We start from the raw sequence: 20755 nt of genomic DNA on the forward strand, positions 1-20755 counted from the left end.
TATCTAGTCTATGCGTGGCAAAGGAAAGTGATCCTTTGGACATGCTTTGTTGATGCTAGTATAATCAACGCACATTCTCCATTTTTTGATCTTCTTTTTAACAAGAATAGGATCTACAAGCCAGTCGAAGTGGAATACCTCTCTGATGAATCCAGCTGCCAGGAGTTTGGCGATCTCTTCGCCTATGGCTCTGTGCCTCTTGTCGTCGAAGCAATGAAGACGTGGCTTAGCGGGCTTCGAGCCCAGGATGAGGCACAGTGCGTGCTCGGTGACGCCCCATGGTATGCCCGGCAAGTCAGATGGCTTCCATGTGAAGACATCGCGATTGGCGCATAGGAAGTCAACGAGCTTGCATTCCTATTTGGCCAGGAGCTGGGTCTCGATCCGCACCATCTTGGTTGGGTCAGTGGGGTCGATCCCCGCCACCTTGGTTTCCTCGAGTGGGCGGAAGGCCATCGAGGAGGTTGGTTTGTTGTAGTCTAGGACTGCTGGGGTCAATGAATCCCTGAGTTACGGGAGCTTGGACGACTTGATGACCATGGTGGCGAGCTCGAAATTCTTATGGTTGCACGTGAAGGCGTGCGAGAAGGTGCTGCCCACGGTGATGATGCCATTCGGTCCTAGCATCTTTAGCTTGAGGTAGGTGTAGTTGGAGATTGCCATGAATATGGCATAGCATGGGTGCCCCAAGATGGCATGGTAGGACCCTAGGAAGTCCACCACTTCAAAGGTGAGGACCTCCGAGCAGAAGTTGGCTTGGTTGTCAAACATGACAGGTAGGTCGATCTGCCTGAGCGGGTATGCCTGCGCTCCTAGGATCACGCCGTGGAAGGGAGAGCCCGCTGGGCAGAGTTCCAACCAGGGGATGCACATGGCATCGAGGGTGTTGACGTAGAGGATGTTGAGGCCACTACCTCCATCCATCAGCACCTTGGTGAGGCGCTTTTTGTGGATGATGGGATCAATGATGAGCGGGTAGCGTCCTGGTCTAGTGACATGGGAGGGATGGTCCCTCTGAACGAAAGTGATCGGAGATTCCGACCAGCTTAGGTAGGAGGGGACAGCCATCTCGACGGCGTATGCCTATCTATAGTGGTGTCGGATCCCCCGAAGAACATGATGCATTCGTCAGGGTTGGGGAAGCTATCCCCGTCCTTGCCCACTGCGCCTCCTTTCTTAGTTGCCGCCTCTTTGTCGTCTCCTTTTGGCCCACCGGCATGTCATAGGAAACGTTTGAGGAGCTCATAGTCCTTGTAGAGGTGTTTGATGGGGTAGGCGTGGTTGGTGCATGGGCTATCCATGAGCTTGTTGAAGTGGTTAGGCAGGCCCTGTTGGGGCTACATGCCCATGCGATCAGCTACGGCGACCATTGTCATGTTGGTCGGTCGGCGCTGATCCTTTTTGTTCTTCTTGCCCCTCTCCGTGGAGGGGCTCTCGTCTTGGTCCTCATGCTTGGCCTTGCCTTTGTTCTAACCTCCGTTGAAGACCGCTCCGACCGCCTACTCACCAGAGGCGTGGTTAGTGGCAACATCGAGCTGGTCGTGGGTGGTAAGGGGCTTCAGGTAGCCAAGCTGGTGGATTAGGGACTCGCAAGTTGTCCTGAAGAGGAATGCACTGATGATATCCGTGTCGACGACATCAGGGAGGGAGTTGCATCATTGGGAGAACCTGTGGATGTAAGCCTACAGGGACTCATTGGGCTCCTGCTGGTAGCTCTTGAGGTCCTAGGGATTACTAGGGTAGACATACGTCCCCTAGAAATTTCTAACGAAGACCCTCTTGAGGTCCGCCCAGTCATGGATGCTGTCATATGGGAGGAACTCAAGCCACACCCAAACATGTTCCCCCACACAGATGGGGAGATATTAGATGATGAAATGGTTATCATCCACTCCTCTGGCTCGGTAGGTGAGCCAAAAATCTTTGAGCCAAATACCGGAGTTCGTCTCCAAGGTGTACTTGGCGATGTTTGTGGGTAGTCGGAAGCGTTGTGGGAATGACGCTCTCTGGATACCCTAGACAAAGGCCCATGGTCCTAGGCCATTTGAGCTAGGACTCTGGTCGTCTGGCCAGCGACCATGCCTAGGGCACGTTTCATCGCTCCCCTCGATGGTCCGGCTAGGGCCTGTGTCACCTGCCCTCACCGCCACTCGATGGATGTCATCATCATGATGGGCCTGATGCTGGTTGCGAATGATGCTACAAGCGTCTTGGTGTGGACTGAGCCATTCACGTACCGGTGGTCGGTGTGGAGCAGGTGCCTGGTCGGACTACGGCGTAGCTACGGCCTCCTATGCCACGCTTGGCGGCTATAGTGGTGAGCAGATAGAGCGATCCGTCTGGTGCATCCCCACTCCCCTATGGGGAGAGAGGGCGTGAGTCGGAGTTGCAACGTGGAGCTTTCCGCCTGTCGAACGGTGGCGGCTTCCACCAGCGCCTGGAGGTTATGGTGGACTACCCGCTCCAAGGGGCGATAGGCTAGGGAACACCCCGCAGAAGCATTGCCGCAGCGGCAATGTTCTAGCTAGCCTGAGCAAACTATGGGGGTCATTCCCCTCGTTCATGATGTCGCATTAGACCTAGCGGGCATGACCCTAGGCGTTACTCACTGGGTCACACGCATGGGGCCCTACATGCTGCACTGAGTGCGCCGACGCAGGCGGCGGCTGGTTCTACCACCATTGTCATAGCGCCTCGGTGTGCTCTTGTGCGAGCATGAGGGCCCCCGCACGAGGGTCTAGAGGGGTGTGAGTCTATAAGGACTCCACTACCACCGGCGGCTGTCCTGGAGCATCTGCCATAGTGCACTCCCAGGATGGACAGTGGCTAGGTGTCACGTCACTGATGCTAGAGCCGTCGCTCTCAACCTCGTCATCTAGGATTTCATGGAATGTGGTGGGAGCATAGCTCGCCATTCCCATGAATTCGGATGTGAGAGGGGGCGGCGCCAGCGTCCTTCGAAGCCCTCGAGCATATGCATCTGTGGGGGACATGAGGCCGTAGGGGAACCAGTCATGTGGTGGTTGCGGTGCGGACAATGCGGTCCCTCTAAATAATTGGCGGAAGATAGTAAATAGCAAGTAAATAACAACATGTACATTACTTACAGTAGGGTTTGAGCAGAGCATTTGCTCAGAATGAAGCATAGGCGCCTCATCGTTGAAGTCGTCGTGTATCCCAGAGCCAATGGAGGGTGCCAGAACAGGTGCCTCCCCACGGAGGTGCAGCACGCCGAGCTGGTCAGCGATGAAGTCTAGGCTTCCAAAGAGGAAGGCCTAGGACAGCTCGAAGATGGGTGGAACCCACATCCCAATAGGCGGGAGTGCGGGAAACTCCAACGAGCTGAAGCGAGTTGTGTCGCTTGAGCCTGCCATGGCAAAGGTGGCGAAAGAATGGGCCATCATATGACCAAAAGTGTGAACGTACGTCTTCCCCACGAACGGCGCCAACTGTCGGTGCAGAAAGTGACCAACACATAAATATTTGTAGTTTTGCTATACGTTGTGATCTGAGGTGGCCTAGCACTCAATGATATAGGGTTTATACTAGTTTAAGCAACGTGCCCTACGTCCAGTCTGAGTCGATCAGTGACTTTATTCCTAAGCCCAGGTGCTCAAAGTTTGTTGTGGGGTTACAAACAGAAGGGAGAAAGATGGAGGGTATAAGAGGTCCGGTCGGACTCTAGTCTGAAGGGCCAAGAGTGATGGGAGCTCCGCTATGTGCTAAGTGTTCGAGAGTGTGCTCGAGGTTTGAACCTAGTGGTTTTGTTGTCATGTGGGAGTGAACTGAGGGATCTATCTATTGGGAGAGAGCACATCACCTTTTATAGATGAAGGGGACGGCGAGCGAGAGAGAGTATGCATGCTACTAAGTCTTGTTGCCCATGCCGTCGGGTACAAGATGATTGTAGGCGTCCATAACACTATTAATGTCAGATGCATGTGGGAGGTTGCGTCGTCTTCTTCTGGTATGACAGACATTGGTGCCTACCATACTGTTGATGCCTAAAGGCATGTAGGGGGTTTTACCGTGTTCGCCTGGTATGGTAAACACCGGCGCCCACAACACTATTGATGCCTAGAGGCATGTGGGGGGGAGCCTTACCATGTTTGCCTAGTACGGGAGTTGATGGCGCCCACAACACTATAGGGTAAATGTCGTCACCCACAACACTGCTTAGGTTCTGACATGCCAGGAAGGTTGCAGGGCACCCTTTTGACATGCCCTGTTGGTACTATCCTGCAGGTGTATAGGGTATGGTCCTTGGTATTGCGGTTGACTTGAGTGCCCTGCCTTACTTTCTCCGTCCGTTTCCTGGTGCTCACCGAGCGGGCATCCCCGGTCAGTTGGTCCTAGTCAGCTCTGACTGCGCCAGTTGGAGAAGAGTTGTAAGCAGGAGTTCGGCGCATCCCTAGTCGGAGACGCGGGTTGGAGTCAGAAGTGGTGTTTGGACAGGCCTTCCGGTCGGAGAGATCATCCGAAGATGGGCTGGAGTCGGAAGCGAGGCCTTCCAATCGGAGAGGCAAGCTAGTGTTGGAAACAGGCACCGTTCCTCCTTGGCCTGGCCTTTCGGTCAAAAGTTGGTTCGCCCTTCTATCCTATTTGTTAGGTTTTTGGGCCGGCCCAGGAGTTGCGTGTCGTTCACAACGTTGTTTGCTGGGCTGAGCTTTTGCTGGGAAGCCGGTCCATTAGGGACCCCGGGTTTATGAACCCGATAGTTGTGCAACCCATTGAGACCTAGCTACACCAAACTTGCTCTCATATTTGTTAAACAGTTTATACAATTCAGTTTTGACATTAGCATAGTATGAACTGTACTCAGAACCAGTGTATTCACCAAGTAATTGCAGCACATTAAAGAAGCCTCTCATCTTAGCTCTAGGATCAAGAATGAATGCATATGAATATAACAGAGGTATGTCCTGGCAATATTTAAGGAACTTAACCTTCATAGGATATACAATAGCTCTCAGATTATGATTTTTTCACATGCATGCAAATGAGAATCAATCTCTAGGATATGGTGCAAAACAAGTGGACTTATAGGATAATAAAGACTAGACAGAATAACAGTGGAGTCATAGAAGAGTTCCAAGAACTCCAATAACTTCTCAGCAAAATACCAATGATTTATAGTCAACAATTGTGAACCATAATGGGAATTAATGAACACAGAAAAGATATTCTTGTATGGAACCAAGTGTTTAAGCATCAGGTAAGTAGAATTCTATCTAACATCCATATCCAAGCCAAACTTTCTAGGTCTAACACCCTTAGCATTACAGTATTCCTTGAACAATGCAATTCTTTGATTAGAGGAATTTAAGAAGTTAATTGCAGTTCTAAAATCTTCTGTGTAAGGTTTAAACTCTTTAATCCAGATTTTACAATGAGATTAATGATATGACAAGCACAACGTTGATGTACAAGACTATACTTATGGTTACTAGGATCCAAAGGATCAGGTGAAGGATCAGGACCCAAGTAACAAGCAAATAGAGGTGTCAAAGTGTTCATAGCCTTAGCATTAGAAGAAGCATTGTCTAGAGTGACAGAGAAAATCTTGTCAATCAGACAATACTCCTCAACCACAACAGCAATTCTTTCAGCAATATTTTCACCAAAATGTTTAACCTCAATCAGCCTAAGACCAATAACCCTTTTCTATAACTCCCAATCAACATTCACATAGTGAGCAACAACACTAATATAGTCCTCCTTAGCATTACCAGACCAAATGTCTGAAGTCAAAGCAACAGAAGAAGCAGGAGGCAACACAAAATTCTTAAGCTTATCAAGACGTTCAATAAACAGCTTACCAAGATCTCTAGTGGTGGTCTGTCTAGAAACCTTGGCAAACCTAGGGTTATGAGCAAGAACAATGCAATCCTTCCATGCCTGTGTCTCACCTATACCTAATGGAAGGTCAAGCCTAGCAATCAACTGACACAACTCAGATCGAGCAATAACAGGATTGTAGTCTCAGTTATGCACAGATCCATCAGGATTGAAAGAAAGCCTAGACTAAATCCTAGCAGCGTGATTAGCCTTTTTCCTACAAGATTTCTGGTGCCTAATCAAATGGCCAGTGCCAGCAGAAGATCTAGCAGACAATTTACTCTTACATATTTTATAGATAGCAGCAATTCGAACCTTTTGACCATTCACAGTCTCATAGATCTCATCAAAATTGACCTAGACACCAGATTTACGCTTACCAAGGCATGAGGTACCATCTATGCTATTGGAGCCGACCGACGTCCCTATCGCCGTCGCCGACGACGCCGGCTCCGCCCCTCCACCACCGTCGCCACCGTCCAGATCGATCAGAGCAGAGCCGCTACCGACATCGATACCCAACAATGCAGCAGCGTCATCATGGATGTTGTCGTCATCCTCGGGGACCAGCCCTGCCATGATCAGGTCATCGTTTCCGGTGAGTGGATAGACAACATCGTCGTCATCCACCATGGCGACCTTGACCGTGGATGGCTGATCTCCAGTACCATTCCTCAATGGTGCGTGCAATCGCCGTGGCCGGTCTATGCCACAAGAAGAGGACGACAAGGCATCGGCAACCAACCTGCACGGAGGAGAAAAACGGAGAGTTAGAGAGATAGAGATACAGATCTAGAGTCAGTCGTTTAGTGGAAGAGACACAAGAAGTGGAGAAGATAGATCTAGGGTTAGGGTTAGGGTTAGGGTTAGTGGAGTACCTGCGTGACCAGAGCCTGGTGCCGGAGATGATGAGGGCCAGCCAGAGGAGAGACACTGATTAGAAACAATGGCGAATGGTGGAGGAGGGATGGATGGGAACATGGTCACGAACTCACATAGTTCATCGAGAATGAGAGAGGAGAGAGTGAGAAGGGAGGAGAGTGGAGACAGGGTGAGATAGGCAGATCGAGGTCACCGGAGTCGAGGACGATGGATGAGATCAATAGATCATGAGAGAGAGCTCAGATTCGCCAGATCATGGATGCGACCGATGTGGGCGAGAGAGAGAGAGAGAGAGAGAGCAGAGATTGCATCGTGGTGAGCCAACGAGCGAGTGGGGATTAGGGTTAGGATTGGGAGCAGACTACGGAGTCAGCCACCGGTGAGGCGACTGGCCGAGCGGGGATCGGTTGCATCGCGGCGAGCGAGTGGGGATTATGGTTAGGGTTGGGAGCAGAGAGCGGAGCTGAGTGGGCGAGGCGACTGGACTACGGAGCGGGTGAGGCGAGGCGACTGGGCGAGCAGGGACTCCCCGCTTATATATGCGGGGCGCGGGGAGGCGGCAAGCTAGGCCACCAGCGGGCCTCCGGTTCTATAGTAGGCCAGGCCGTGCCAGCCCACGTGCCTAGGGTAAGGCCCAGGCATGGCCTGCTCCTCTGGGCTGTGCTAGCCTAGGCCCGCTAGCCACCTGGCCGGGCCGTGCTTGGGCCGGGCCAAAAAATGGGCCTTGGGCCAGGCCGACGGGCTCAGGCTGCATGGCCAACTATCTCCACAAGGGGTTCGGCTCTAGTCCCACCTATTGTTGGAATTCTTAGACCTTAATCCTTATATAGATTATGTATAAAATCATCAATAGAACCCAATAGATCATATAGGAGGAGCACAAATCTAAATGTGTACTCCCACGGTTCCAATTTATAGCTCGTCTTGAAAAGCCAAAACGATCTATAATTTTTATGGGGGCCACTAGAGACACTCAAGATACAATGCTATTGCTGCTTAATAACACTACAACATAATATATTTTTGCAACATTATTTTCACAACAGTTTGCCAAAAACACATTCGTGATAGTTATCATCGTATCATGAACTGGTGGTGATAATCGCCCTAGGAGGGGGGAGGGGGAGGGGGAGGGTTACCATTTGTTTGTATTACGAATTGATGGTGAAAATGCTAGCAAGTAAAAAACCCTAAGGATTCCCCCTAGACTCTTCCCCCTTCTCTCTCATATAGCCCCCGCTCTCTTTCTCTCCCCCACGCCCCCTCCCCCACCCACCTACGGTCAAGGCCTCAACGCCAGCCTCTGCCCCCATGCCCTAGCCAGCCTATGGGCCTTCTCTTCCCTCTTAGCGAATTAAGTTATCAACAAATTTCAAAGTTATAGCAAGTTATCAACAAATTTAAGTTAAGTTATAGCAAGTTATCAACCAATTTCAAAGTTATCAACAAATTTCAGCTAAGTTATCAACAAATTTTAGTTAAGTTATAGCAAATTATCGACAAATACCGGCTATGCAGCACACAACTTAGGTCCTGCACAACTATGAGCCGCGAAGCGAACACACATGCCTAACCCTAAAAACCTAACCAATTAAGAGCAGCAAAGCGAACATGTACATCTGATGAACCCTAAAACCCTAACCCTACCATGGGGGGGGGGGGGAATAAGCTTACCTTCATCTTGCCTGAGCACCATCCATCGCCTTTCGTCGCCGATGGCCTTTTGACTCCCTTTGCGAAGCTCAAAGGACCCATCTTCTTGATGAACGACAACAAATTCTTCGTGCTGGCGTCTTTGCTAGCCCTGCCGCATCTTTGCCCTAACCGACGGCGGTCACCGACGCCTCTCCTTTGCCCCGCCCTGTAGCGGTCCCAGCGCTCAGCAACGTGAGGTGCATGACGAAGGGCTTCACCTCTTCGTCGGAGTTGATGAGGTAAATGAGGTCACCTCGCACCGGGATCCAACACCCTATGCCGCTGCGCCGCCCGAGCGGGCGAACAACTAGCCGCGCTCGTTGGGCGGCTGAGTATTGGTGTTGCAGTCGCGCCTGCTACTAGACGTTATTATCGCGCGCGCTACGGAGGCAATACGGAGGAGAGGTAATGTGGTTTGGGAGAGGAGGGGGCGGATTGAGTGAGGAAGGGGCAGTTATACGTTTATTTCTACTAGAGGCGGCTGCAAATTTAGCCGCCTTCACAAATGGTTCTACAGAGATGGCTGACGCCACCAGCTGCCTTAGAAAATGAATTTTCAGAGGTGGCTGATGGCGTCAGCCGCCTCTGAAGAGCCACCTCTACAAATGCCTCTATACATATAGAGGCGGCTTGGCTCATAGTGCACTGTAGAGGCGGCTCTTGATTGAGTCACCTCTGTTAAAAAAGATCTCCCGTTTCTGTAGTAGTGTTATAAAAATAGATTCAACCATCTATCTAATGATAGTAATTATGTAACATAAATATTAATACTTTTTGTATATATTTGATCAAGATTGAGTACGTTTGACTTTTCGAGAAGTGAGAATGACAGTAAAAAAGAGACGGAGTTCGTGACAGTACATGTGAGCTCGATTCTGTGGGTGAGCTTTTTCTAGCTTCAACTTATTCTTGTAGCTAGGTACCACAAGGGCCGGGGGCCAAGGAAGAGATCGACGAGACCGAGTACGCATGCTCGTCCCGGGACACGTATATACGACAGTCCAGCCACCACTCACTGTGTGCATCGTGCACGTACGGCATGCATGCACCGCGGCCGGCCATCATCATATCCCCGGGCGATGGATGGACCTGTCCTAGTACGCCGTTGTGTGGTCCGCGCAGACCGCAGAGGAGCCAAAGCGTTCGAGAGCTGGCTCTTGATCGACCGTCGTCCGACCATGTATGCGTGCATGTGCGCACGACTACTAGGTGGTATATAGCCCTTTCTTTCTATCGGCTGATCCAATCCAATCCACGTGGGTACACTGTACTGTTGAATTGAATGCATGCTGATATATATAGGTAGGCTAGGCTTTATTTACGCATGCTGCACGTCTGGTCTCGGTTCTTGCCTTGTTGGTTGGCACTTGCATTGGCAGGGCCGGCCCGGGGATGGAGGAGGAAGACCCAACAATGGCGGCATGCAGAAATGGAAAGGGCAACGGCGAGAAGCAACCAAATGAAGCTAGCTACTCCTCCTTTATGGCATGGACGACCTTATCACATCCATATATTGTTGCTTTATTTCACACTGTCGTTCGATCGTGCAGGACTGCATGTGCTATATATAGAACTACTATCCTGTAGCTGGCTACAGAATAACTTATTCTGTAGCCACTTTGAGTTACGATAATTACACCAGTAGAGAAACTACTTTTACTCCCGGTTCGCAACCCCCTTTAGTCCCGGTTTTGGAACCGGGAGCACGAATTCGGGACTAAAGGGCCCCTCCTTTAGTCCCGGTTTCGCGCCCGGGACTAAAGGTGGACTAAAGGTTTTCACGCTGCTACCGAACTAAAGGTTTTTTTTTTTTTGTTTCTATTTCTATTTTCTTTTTTTAATTGATGATTCGTTTTGGTTTTTGAATACGCATTCTACGCTGCTAGAATATACGTACGTTTATAATGTTCAACATTTTGTATAAACTATAGTACGAAGGACCTTTTAGTCAAGGATCAGCGGTACAATCCCATAGAGCAGATCCTGTTCAAGTTCGTGTTGCATGGTTCGAGAGCTGAGCTTTTAAGTTAGCTTTCAGTTTTCTGAACAAGCGAGGTGGTGCTAATAGGTGGGACTGGCCAGCAATTCCAGTATATTGCGTACTGGGCCGGCCCATCGAAGTTCCTATAAACACCCGGGACTAAAAGACCTTTAGTCCCGGCTGGTAATACCAGCCGGGACTAAAAGTATATCTTTAGTCCCGGCTCGTAATACCAGCCGGGACTAATTGATTTCCTACGGGCAGCTAGCTAGCAGTCCTCGATGGTCAGCCGGGATCAGCCGGGACTAATTGATTTCCTACTTACTAGTCCCGGTTGAACATGTACTGACACGTACTGACATGTACTAGCTGTCCTGACATGTACTGACACGTACTGACATGTCCTAGCTAATGTACTAGCCGGGATCAGCAGAGAGACACGTACTGACAACTAGCTAATGTACTAGCTAGCTAATGTAGCAGCTACTCTACGTACTAGTCCCGGTTGAATAAAATGTCGCTCCCGTATTCGGTTGGAGACCTTTAGTCCCGGTTGAAGACAGCAACCGGGACTAAAGGTTCATTTCTAATCTCGGACGGAGCCTAACCGGGAGTAGACTTTTACTCCCGGTTGGAGGGACCAGCCGGGAGTAAAAGTTAACATTTAGTCCCGGTTGATAGCTCCAACCGGGACTAAAGGTCCCCTGCAACAAAAGGCTGCCACAGTAGCCGTTGGGCAGGATCTTTAGTCCCGGTTAGAGATACCAACCGGTACTAAAGGTTTCTCTAGTCCCGGGCACGAAAAATACCGGGACTAAAGCCAAATTTCGAAGTGGATCAAAAGTCGTTTCTCTACTAGTGTTACTATGTTATTTTACGAGATTATAGTAACTCCTTACTAAGTGGTTTAATATAACGTTATGGTAAATATCCCCATGTGTTATAGTAACCCAACTATCGTAAATATGTATTTATATTATGGTAAATTAGTATATAAAATTATAGTAAATGGAGGTGGCTACAGAATAACTTATTTTGTAGCCGGCTACTGAATAGCCTCTCCCTATATATATATATATATATATATATATATATATATATATATATATATATATATATATATATATATATAATATAATATATATATATGTGTGTGTGTGTAACACTAGGTGTAGCTACACCAAGAGACAAAAACTGACCACGAAATACTGAAGGGCTTTTCTGGGTTTGGAGCCTGGACATTTAAAGTGCAAGCAGATACACATGCACGCACGAGATGACATGCATGCATGGATGGACCAGAAGAACATAACGTATGAGAGACAGCAGGGGCAAAAACAAACACAATATATATATTTTTCAAAGGCTGGCGAACTGGTGTGGGATGGTAGCAGAGAGTTGTAAGCCGGCGGCATGCATGCGCAGAGACACGAACACGGGGTGAGATTCTCCGGGGGCGGCCCCGGCCGTCAAATGACTCAGGCCTCAGGGTACGGGCCATGTCGAGATCTGACCAAGATCGCCAGGGTACGGCTGCCATGCATTCTCTCGCAGTCTCACTCGTCCGCTGCACAGCGTGACAGCAGCCTGCAGGCATGCATGCAACTCTACTAGGGCTGAAGGGCTCCATATCGATCGATCGATCGATATCAGTGTGTGTGTGCGCGCGCCTGCTAGCTCCTGCAGGGGCTGCGCGCGCGTGGCCCCCTACATCGTAGCAGCGTGCAGGACCGGCGGCGGCGGCGGTCTCGCCGGCCGGGCTACCTCTGCGCCCTGCAAACCTGACGCGCCCGCCTTGTTCCTTTCAAGGACTTTACTCGTACTTTAATTATTTATTTATATATAAACCTGATCTGATGAGGTAGAGAAGACCCGGCTCTAATTAATCTAATTATAACTCGTGTATGTACCAAAAAAATCAAATCTACTCATAATTTAGAACGGATGGAGTATTAGTGAGCACTAATCTGGTTAAATTAGAGTGCTCCAAGATTGACAGACGAGACGTGTATGACCATATTCACTGTTCTTTCCAACCTTCTCAGCATTCAACCGCGGACCCGGCAGGTAGCTATACGAACCACAAGCAGCTGGCCTGGTGCATATGTAGCGCGATGCTGAAAGAAATAATCAAGAGATTCACATGCCTGCGCCCACATACTAGCAATGCAAGTACAAAACTTGAACATGAGTAGCTAGTACTAGGTATCATCAATAGCTCAATGACCATCTTTTGTTTTTGAAACAGAAGCAAATAAGGTGCCTGTCTGTCTGTCTGTCTGTCCGTGTTTGGTTGTGAGCTGGAAAAAAAGAAAAGCTCATTAAGATGGCTTGGCGGTGATGTTAAACATAGTTGTTTACGTGATCTTCTGTTGTAACAACCGGATATGCACCTCAGTTGAGTATCGGCCAAGGATGTAAATTAGACAGTTCTTGTTATAATCTTGTACGGCATTGTTTAGATATACTCCCTCGGTCCCATAATAAATAAGTTTCTAGAAATTTTAAGGACGTTCGCAAAAGACACATTACCTTCATATCCTTTTCTTTTCCCAAAAGGCATCTCTTGAATTTGGTAGTTATCATTTGCATGCACCCATAATTAATTTCCACATTATGAGACAGTAGAGTGTTATTTATTTTAGTACAGATTTTAAAACTTAGAAAGTTATTTATTTTGGGACCGAGGGAGTATATCTCTTGTAACAAACATCCTTGGCTGATCTGATCTAGAGGTAGAGCGCTAGTATATGTGCCAAGGCCAAGTGTGGGGCTAGCTCTTCCACACAGGAAACGTGTACAACACTGCAAACCCAAGCTAGGGCTCGGTGCTCCCCAAATGCCTCTAAGTTCTTTCATGATATTCAAAGCCTCTCCAAGGATTGCATCTCAGTAGAGTTTTCCTTTACGGCTAGTTCCTCCCTCAATATGGCTAGTCCCCCTCATCGGCCATGTTGTATTTGATAAATTGACCAGAGCCAATCATGTCGTTTGGATGGCGCAAGTCAAGGCTACTGATTGTGGTGCTTGTCTCCTGGGACACCTCAACGGTGACGCTAAGGTGCCGCCACAAGACATTACTGTCAAACTAACAGCAAAGATGGCAAGGAATGGTCGGTGTCGAACCCGCGACATACAAAGCATGGGAAGCTGTAGGTCAGCAGCTCCTCAGCTACATCCTCTCATCGCTTTCCAAGGAAGTGTTGATCCAAGTCGACTAGCACTACAGCGGCAGATGCATGGCATGAAATCGAGGAGATGTACGCCTCACGGACCCGTGCAAGGGCTGTGAATCTTCGTCTGGCTTTCTCCACCACCCAGAAGGGCACAAGGACTTGTGTTGAGTACTTTGCCAAGATGAAATCACTTGGCAATGAGATGGTGGCGACAGGGAAACCTTTGGACGATGAAGAACTAGTGGAATACATTATCACCAGACTCGGAGAAGAATACTCCTCCCTGGCATCAGCACTATGTGTAAGGGGGAGCCCATCTCTGTTTGAGAACTCTATTCGTAGCTCCTCGCCTATGAGACGCAGATAGGGATCTACAGTTCGCACTAGGTTTTGGCTTACTCAGCCAAACATGGTCATGACGGAGGGTGAGTTTTTTTGTCATGAACTAGGAGGAGGGCAGCGTGGTCATGGTCACGGGGCATCACGTGGTCACGGCAACAACAGTAACAACAAATCTGCCCGTAGTGGTGGGCACGGTTTCTACTCCAACAAGTGCTTGCACGATTAATATACTGCTAAAACTTTGTTTAATTTTTTTGAGCATCTTAATGACCTTAAATTAAAAAACTCAAAACTAGAAAGTTGTAGATCTCGTCGAGGGCTACAATTTTTATATAAAAATCCTCTTCATTCGAGAACGCATGAAAAAGATACAATTTTTCTGCTAAAACTTTATTCTTTTTGCTAGGGGTAAAATGGTAATTTTACCCACACTTAACACCTTCAATGGTCTCAATTGGACGGAAGGCCATAGAAGGAAGAGATTTTCGTTTTCGGGCCATATAGGTAAGTTCAAAAAATAAGGCCGTGGATGGAAGACGCATTTTTTTAAGGCCATACAGCTAAATATCTCTTAACAGAATAGATCTGCTAAACGCAAACATGGGCACATTGTAGAAGTCGTCCTTGTTATCTCATGTGTCTGTGCCTCTAAAATTTTAGGATGTGAGTTCAAAAGGTCCTAATATGGCTAGAGGGGGGTGAATAGCCTATTTAAAAATCTACAAACCAACTAGAGCAATTTGATTAGTATAACAAATAGCGAAATGCAAACTTGCTCTAGCTCTACAAGGGTTGTAAGCCACCTATCCAACAATTCTAGTTGTTATGATCACTAGGCACACAATTTACTAGGTCACTACTCACTAAGAGCTCTCACAATTGCTACACTAAAGAGCTCCACTAGATGAACTTAATCCACAAAGCAAGCTCTCAATTCTAGCTACACTAAAGAGCTCGTTATAGCTAGTTTGTGGAAATGTAAATGAGTAAGTGAGGTGATTATACCGCCGTGTAGAGGAGTGAACCAATCACAAGATGATTACTTTATCAATCACCGGGAGAATACCAAAGGGCAAGAGACAATCAATTTTCTCCCGAGGTTCACCTGCTTGCCAACACGCTACGTCTCCGTTGTGTCGACCAATACTTGGTGGTTCGGCAGCTAAGAGGTGTTGCACGAATCTCGTCCACACAATTGGACACCGCAAGAACCTACCCACAAGTGAGGTAACTCAATGACATGAGCAATCCACTAGAGTTACCTTTTGGCACTCCACCAGGGAAGGTACAAACCCCCTCACAATCACCGGAGATGGCCACGAACAATCATCAATTTGTGCCAATCCTCCTCCGCTGCTCCAAGCCGTCTAAGTGGTGGCAACCACCAAGAGCAACAAGCGAATCCCGCAGCAAAACACGAACACCAAGTGCCTCTAGATGCAATCAGTCAAGCAATGCACTTGGATTCTCTTCCAATCTCACAAAGATGATGAATCAGTGACCTCCGTCTTTTCTGTATAGGGTGCCGGTGGCACCGTCGGACTATCCGCACTCAAATGTGCCAACCACCAAGTGTATCACCTTGTGCACATGTGTGTTAGCATATTTTCACAAACATTTTCAAGGGTGTTAGCACTCTACTAGATCCTAAATGTATATGCAATGAGTTAGGGCATCTAGTGGCACTTTGATAACCGCATTTCGATACGAGTTTCACCCCTCTTAATAGTACGGCTATCGATCCTAAATGTGATCACACTCACTAAGTATCTCGATCACTAAAACAAAATAACTCCTACTATTTATACCTTAGCCTTGAGCCTTTTGTTTTTCTCTTTCTTCTTTTCCAAGTTCAAGCATTTGATCATCACTAAGCTATCACCATCACCATGATCTTTACCATTTCCTCATTACTTGGAGTAGTGCTACCTATCTCATAATCACTTTGATAAACTAGGTTAGCACTTAGGGTTTCATCAATTAACCAAAACAAAACTAGAGCTTTCAGGGTTTCCTTTCGGCCACATATTTAATCAATAGTGCCGGGTTCATAAACTTAGGGTCCCTAATGGGCCTGCTTTCTAGCAAAAGCTCGGCTCAGCAGACGACGTTGCGAACAACGCGCAACTCCTGGGCCGGCCTAGATACCTAAACGGCAGGCCAGAAGAGCGATCCAGTCTCTGACTGGAAGGCCTAGACAAGGAGGGGACAACGCTCGCTTCTGACTCTGACTCACGTCTCCGACCAGAAGGCCTGGCCAAGGAGGGGCGACGCTCGCTTCTGACTCCAACCTGCTTCTTCGACCGGAAACACACTGAACCTCTGCTTATGGCTCTTCTCCGACTGGCGCGGTCGGAGCCAACTGGGAACAACCGGCCGGGGACGCCCGCTCGGTGAGGACCCAAAAAATCAAGCGGAGCAGATAAAGGTAAGGCGCTCAAGTCAACCACAATACCAAGGACCATACCCTGCACACCTGCAAGATAGTACCACCAGGTCATGCCAGAAAGGGTGCTTTACAACCTTTCAGATATGTCAGAACACGAACAGTATTATGGGCGCCAACATTTGTCATACCAGAGGAACATGATGGAGCCTGCCACATGTATCTGGCCATCAACAGTATTGTGGGCACCGACAAACCGTCTTGTACCCAATGGCGTGGGCAACAAGACTAGTTAGCACACACACTATCTCTCTCTCTCTCTCTTGTAAGGCCATCCCCTTAACTTACAAAAGGGGATGCACTCCCTCCTAGAAGGAGGACAATGGACGACGAATGGATCATTCCGACTCTCTCTCTGCTAGCTTTAGACATTCTGAGTACTCGAACAGCTTCACGGCTCTAGAACTCTAAAGCTACATAGAGCATACATTCTAATACTTAACGCACATAGCAGCTCCCATCACTCTCGGCCCGGGGTCACACCCGCCAAGTCTAGCGCAAGATTATGGACGGGGGGAATGATCCCCCATAGTTCGCTCAGGCTGGCCAGAACATCACCGCTGCGGCGATGCTTCTGCGTGGCCTTCCAGAGCCTGTCGACCCCTAGGAGCAGGCGGTTCTCCAGAACCTCTGGGCGCTGGTGGAAATCGCCGCCGTTCAATAGGCGGAGAGCTCCGCGACGCGACACCGACTCACGGCCTCTCTCCCCACCAGAGGAATGGGGGCGCACCAGTCAAACTGCTCCATCTGCTCACCACTACAGTCACCGGCCGTGGAACAGGAGGCCGTAGCTACACCATGGTCTGACCCGGCGCCTGCTCCACAACGACCGCTTGTGCGTGAACGGCTCGGGCCGAACCAAGACGCTCGCAGCATCATCAACAATCGGTGTCAAGCCCGACGTGATGATGACATCCATCAAGGGGTGATGAGAGCAGGTGGCATGGGCCCCAGTCAGACCATCGAGGGGAGCGGGGAAATGCACCCTAGGCATGGTCGCCGACTGGACGACCGGAGTCCCAACCCAGATGGCCTAGGACCACGGGCCTTTGATCGTCGCATCTAGAGAGCGGTGTTCCCACAGCGCTTTCGTCCACCTACCAACATCGCCAAATACACCAGGGAACGAATCCCGGTATATGGATGAAAGACTTTCGGCTCGCCTACCGAGCGAGAGGAGTGGATGATGACCACTTCATCATTCAATACCTCCCCATCTGTGTAGGGGAGCATGTTTGAGCATGGCTTGAATTCCTCCCACCTGATAGCATCCGCGACTGGGTGGATCTTAAGAGAATCTTCATCGGGAATTTCTAGAGGATGTATGTCCGCCCTAGGAATTCCTAGGACCTCAAGAGCTGCCAGCAGGAGCCCAACGATTTCCTATGGGATTACATCCATAGGTTCTCAAAATAATGCAACTCCCTTCTTGATGTCGTTGACAAAAACATCATCAGTGTGTTCCTCTCTAGGACAACCTTTGAGTCCTTGATCCACAAGCTTGGCTGTCTGAAGCCCCATACCACCCGCGACCTGCTCGATGTCGCCACGAACTGAGGAGGTGGTCGGAGCAGTCTTTAGTGGAGGCTAGGACAAGGGCATGGCCAAGCATGAGGACAAAGATGAGGGCCCCTCCACACAAAGGGGCAAAAAGAACAAGAAGGATCAGCACCGATCGGCCAACTCCGCTTTAGTTTCCGCAGCTAATTGTGTGGGCAAGCGGCCCTAGCAGGGCCAGCCCGATCACTTTGACAAGCTCATGGAGAGTCCATGCACCAACCATGCCTACCCCATCAAGCACCTCTACAAGGACTGTGAACTCCTCCAGTGCTTTCTACGACAGGCCAGTGGACCAAAAGAAGCAAAGGGCAAGGAGGCAGTGGCTAAGAAAGGAGGCATGGCGGGCAAGGATGGTGACGACTTTCCTGATCCTGAGGAATGCCTCATGATCTTCGGGGGATTTTATGCCATCTACTCCAAGCGCCAGCACAAAGTGCGCTATAGAGAGGCATGTGTTGCCAAAACGGTCGTCCCCTCCTTCCTTAGCTGGTCAAAATCTCCGATCACTTTTGATCAGAGGGACCATCCTTCCCACGTCGCCAGACCGGGTCGCTACCCGCTCATCGTCGACCCCATTGTCTGCAAGAAGTGCCTTACCAAGGTGCTGATGGATGGAGGCAGTGGCCTCAACATTCTCTATGTCGACACCCTCGACGCCATGCACATCCCCTGGTTGGAGCTCCGCCCAGTGAGCTCTCCCTTCCACGGCGTGATCCTAAGAACACAGGCATACCCGCTCAGGCAGATCAACTTGCCCATCATGTTTGATGACCGAGCCAACTTTCGCTCGGAGGTCCTCACCTTCGAGGTGGTGGACTTCCTAGGGTCCTACCAAGCCATCTTTGGGCAGCCATGCTACGCCAAGTTATGGCGATCCCCAACTACACCTACCTCAAGTTGAAGATGCCAAGACCGAGCGGCATCATCACTATGGGTAGCACCTTTTCGCATGCCTACATGTGCGACCGCAAGCATTACGAGCTTGCCACTATCGTCATCAACTCCACTAAGCTCCCTCGGCTCGAAGAATCATCGACCCCAGTAGTCCCGGACTGCAACAAGACAACCTCCTCGACTGCCTTCAACCCACTCGAGGAAACTAAGGCGGTGGGAATCGACCCCACCGACCCAACCAAGATGGTGTGGATCAGGACCCAGCTCCTGGCCAAATAGGAATGCAAGCTCACCGACTTTCTATGCGCCAATCATGATGTCTTTGCATGAAAACCTTCTAACTTGCCAGGCATACCACGGGAGGTCTCCGAGCATGCATTATGCCCTATCCCGGGCTCAAAACCCACCAAGCAATGCCTGCATCGCTTTGATGATGAGAGGCATAGGGCCATAGGTGAGGAGGTCACAAAACTCCTACCAGCCGGATTCATCAAGGAGGTATTCCACTCTGACTAGCTTTACAATCCTGTCCTTGTTAAAAAGAAGACCGGGAAATGGAGAATGTGCGTTGATTATACTGGCCTCAACAAGGCATGCTCGAAGAACCATTTTCCTTTGCCACGCATAAACTAGATAGTCGACTCCACCTCAGGATGCAAAATCCTCTCCTTTTCTGGATGCCTACTTAGGCTATCACTAGATCACGATGAAAGAGTCCAACCAGCTCACAACTTCATTCATCACCCTGTATGGTTCGTATTGCTACGTAACCATGCCTTTTGGTCTGAAGAACGCTGGCGCCACCTATCAACGACGCATGCAACAATGGTTCACAGACCAAATCAAACTGCTTGACTAGCCTGACCAAATCGAGCGGCCAAAACCAACAATCGCTGTCTATGTTGATGACATAGTGGTCAAAATGGCTCAATCTTGCGACCTGATCGCAAACTTGGCCACAACATTCGTGAACCTCCGAAGGTTCAACATCAAATTGAATCCTGAAAATGTGTTTTTGGGGTTCCAAAGGGGAAGTTGCTTGGAATACATTGTGTCTGAACGCGGCATCAAGGCCAACCCCAAAAAAATCATGGCCATCTCCAACATGGGCCCTATACGCAATGTCAAGGGCATACAAAGGCTCACCGGCTGTTTGGCCACCCTAAGCCGGTTCATCTCCCGACAAGGCGAGCGGGGGATGCCTCTCTACAAGCTTCTAAAAAAACGGACACGTTTGTCTGGACTGAGGAAGCACAATAGACTTTGGAGAACCTTAAAGCGTCATTGACATTGGCCCCAATCCTCGTTGCTCCCAAACGGGGAGAACCCCTCCTCCTCTATGTCGCGGCAAGCAACCATGTGGTGAGCGCCGCCCTAGTCATCAAAAGGGAGGAGCTAGGACACCACCTTAAGGTCTAATGCCCCGTATACTTCATCAGGGAGGTACTCACCGACGCCAAGGTTTGGTACCCCTAGGTGCAAAAACTTCTATATGTCGTGTTAATGGTGACCCAGAAGCTCCTATACTACTTCACTGACCACGAATTCTTGGTCATCACTTCATAACCACTAGGAGATATCATCCGCAACCACGACGCTACGGGGCGAATCTCCAAGTGGGCACTCGAGCTAATGGGCCATGACATCAAGTATATCACCTACACCGCTATTAAGTCTCAGGCTCTCACGGACTTTGTTGCCGAATGGACAATGTACTTCGACGGGTCCGTAATGATGCTCGGCTCGGGGGCTGGAGTGGTTCTAATCTCCCCGGATGAGAGCAGGCTCCGCTATGCGATCCATCTCCACTTTTTGGCCTCAAACAACGCCATGGAATACGAGGCCCTCATCAACGGACTATGCATCGCCATCGAGCTCGGTGCTACGCGGCTGTACATCCGCGTCGATTTAGAGTTGGTCATCGACCAAGTCATGAAGGAG

At 49.4% G+C, this 20755-nt stretch overlaps 1 protein-coding gene across 1 annotated transcript; it reads right to left on the reverse strand.

Annotated features, from left to right (window-relative positions):
- Positions 1-510: 510 nt before the first annotated feature.
- Positions 511-1068, reverse strand: LOC136548665 (uncharacterized). The gene has a single exon (XM_066540107.1). The coding sequence runs from the start codon at positions 1066-1068 to the stop codon at positions 511-513; it is 558 nt and encodes a 185-aa protein (XP_066396204.1).
- Between the last annotated feature and the right edge of the window lie 19687 nt (positions 1069-20755).

The sequence above is a fragment of the Miscanthus floridulus genome, chromosome 4 (assembly GCF_019320115.1).
Source record: "Miscanthus floridulus cultivar M001 chromosome 4, ASM1932011v1, whole genome shotgun sequence".
Classification (NCBI taxonomy): domain Eukaryota; kingdom Viridiplantae; phylum Streptophyta; class Magnoliopsida; order Poales; family Poaceae; genus Miscanthus; species Miscanthus floridulus.

Bases quoted from the DNA above. Each gene is read 5' to 3' on its own strand.
- LOC136548665 (XM_066540107.1), bottom strand. From the start codon at position 1,068: ATGGCTGTCCCCTCCTACCTAAGCTGGTCGGAATCTCCGATCACTTTC.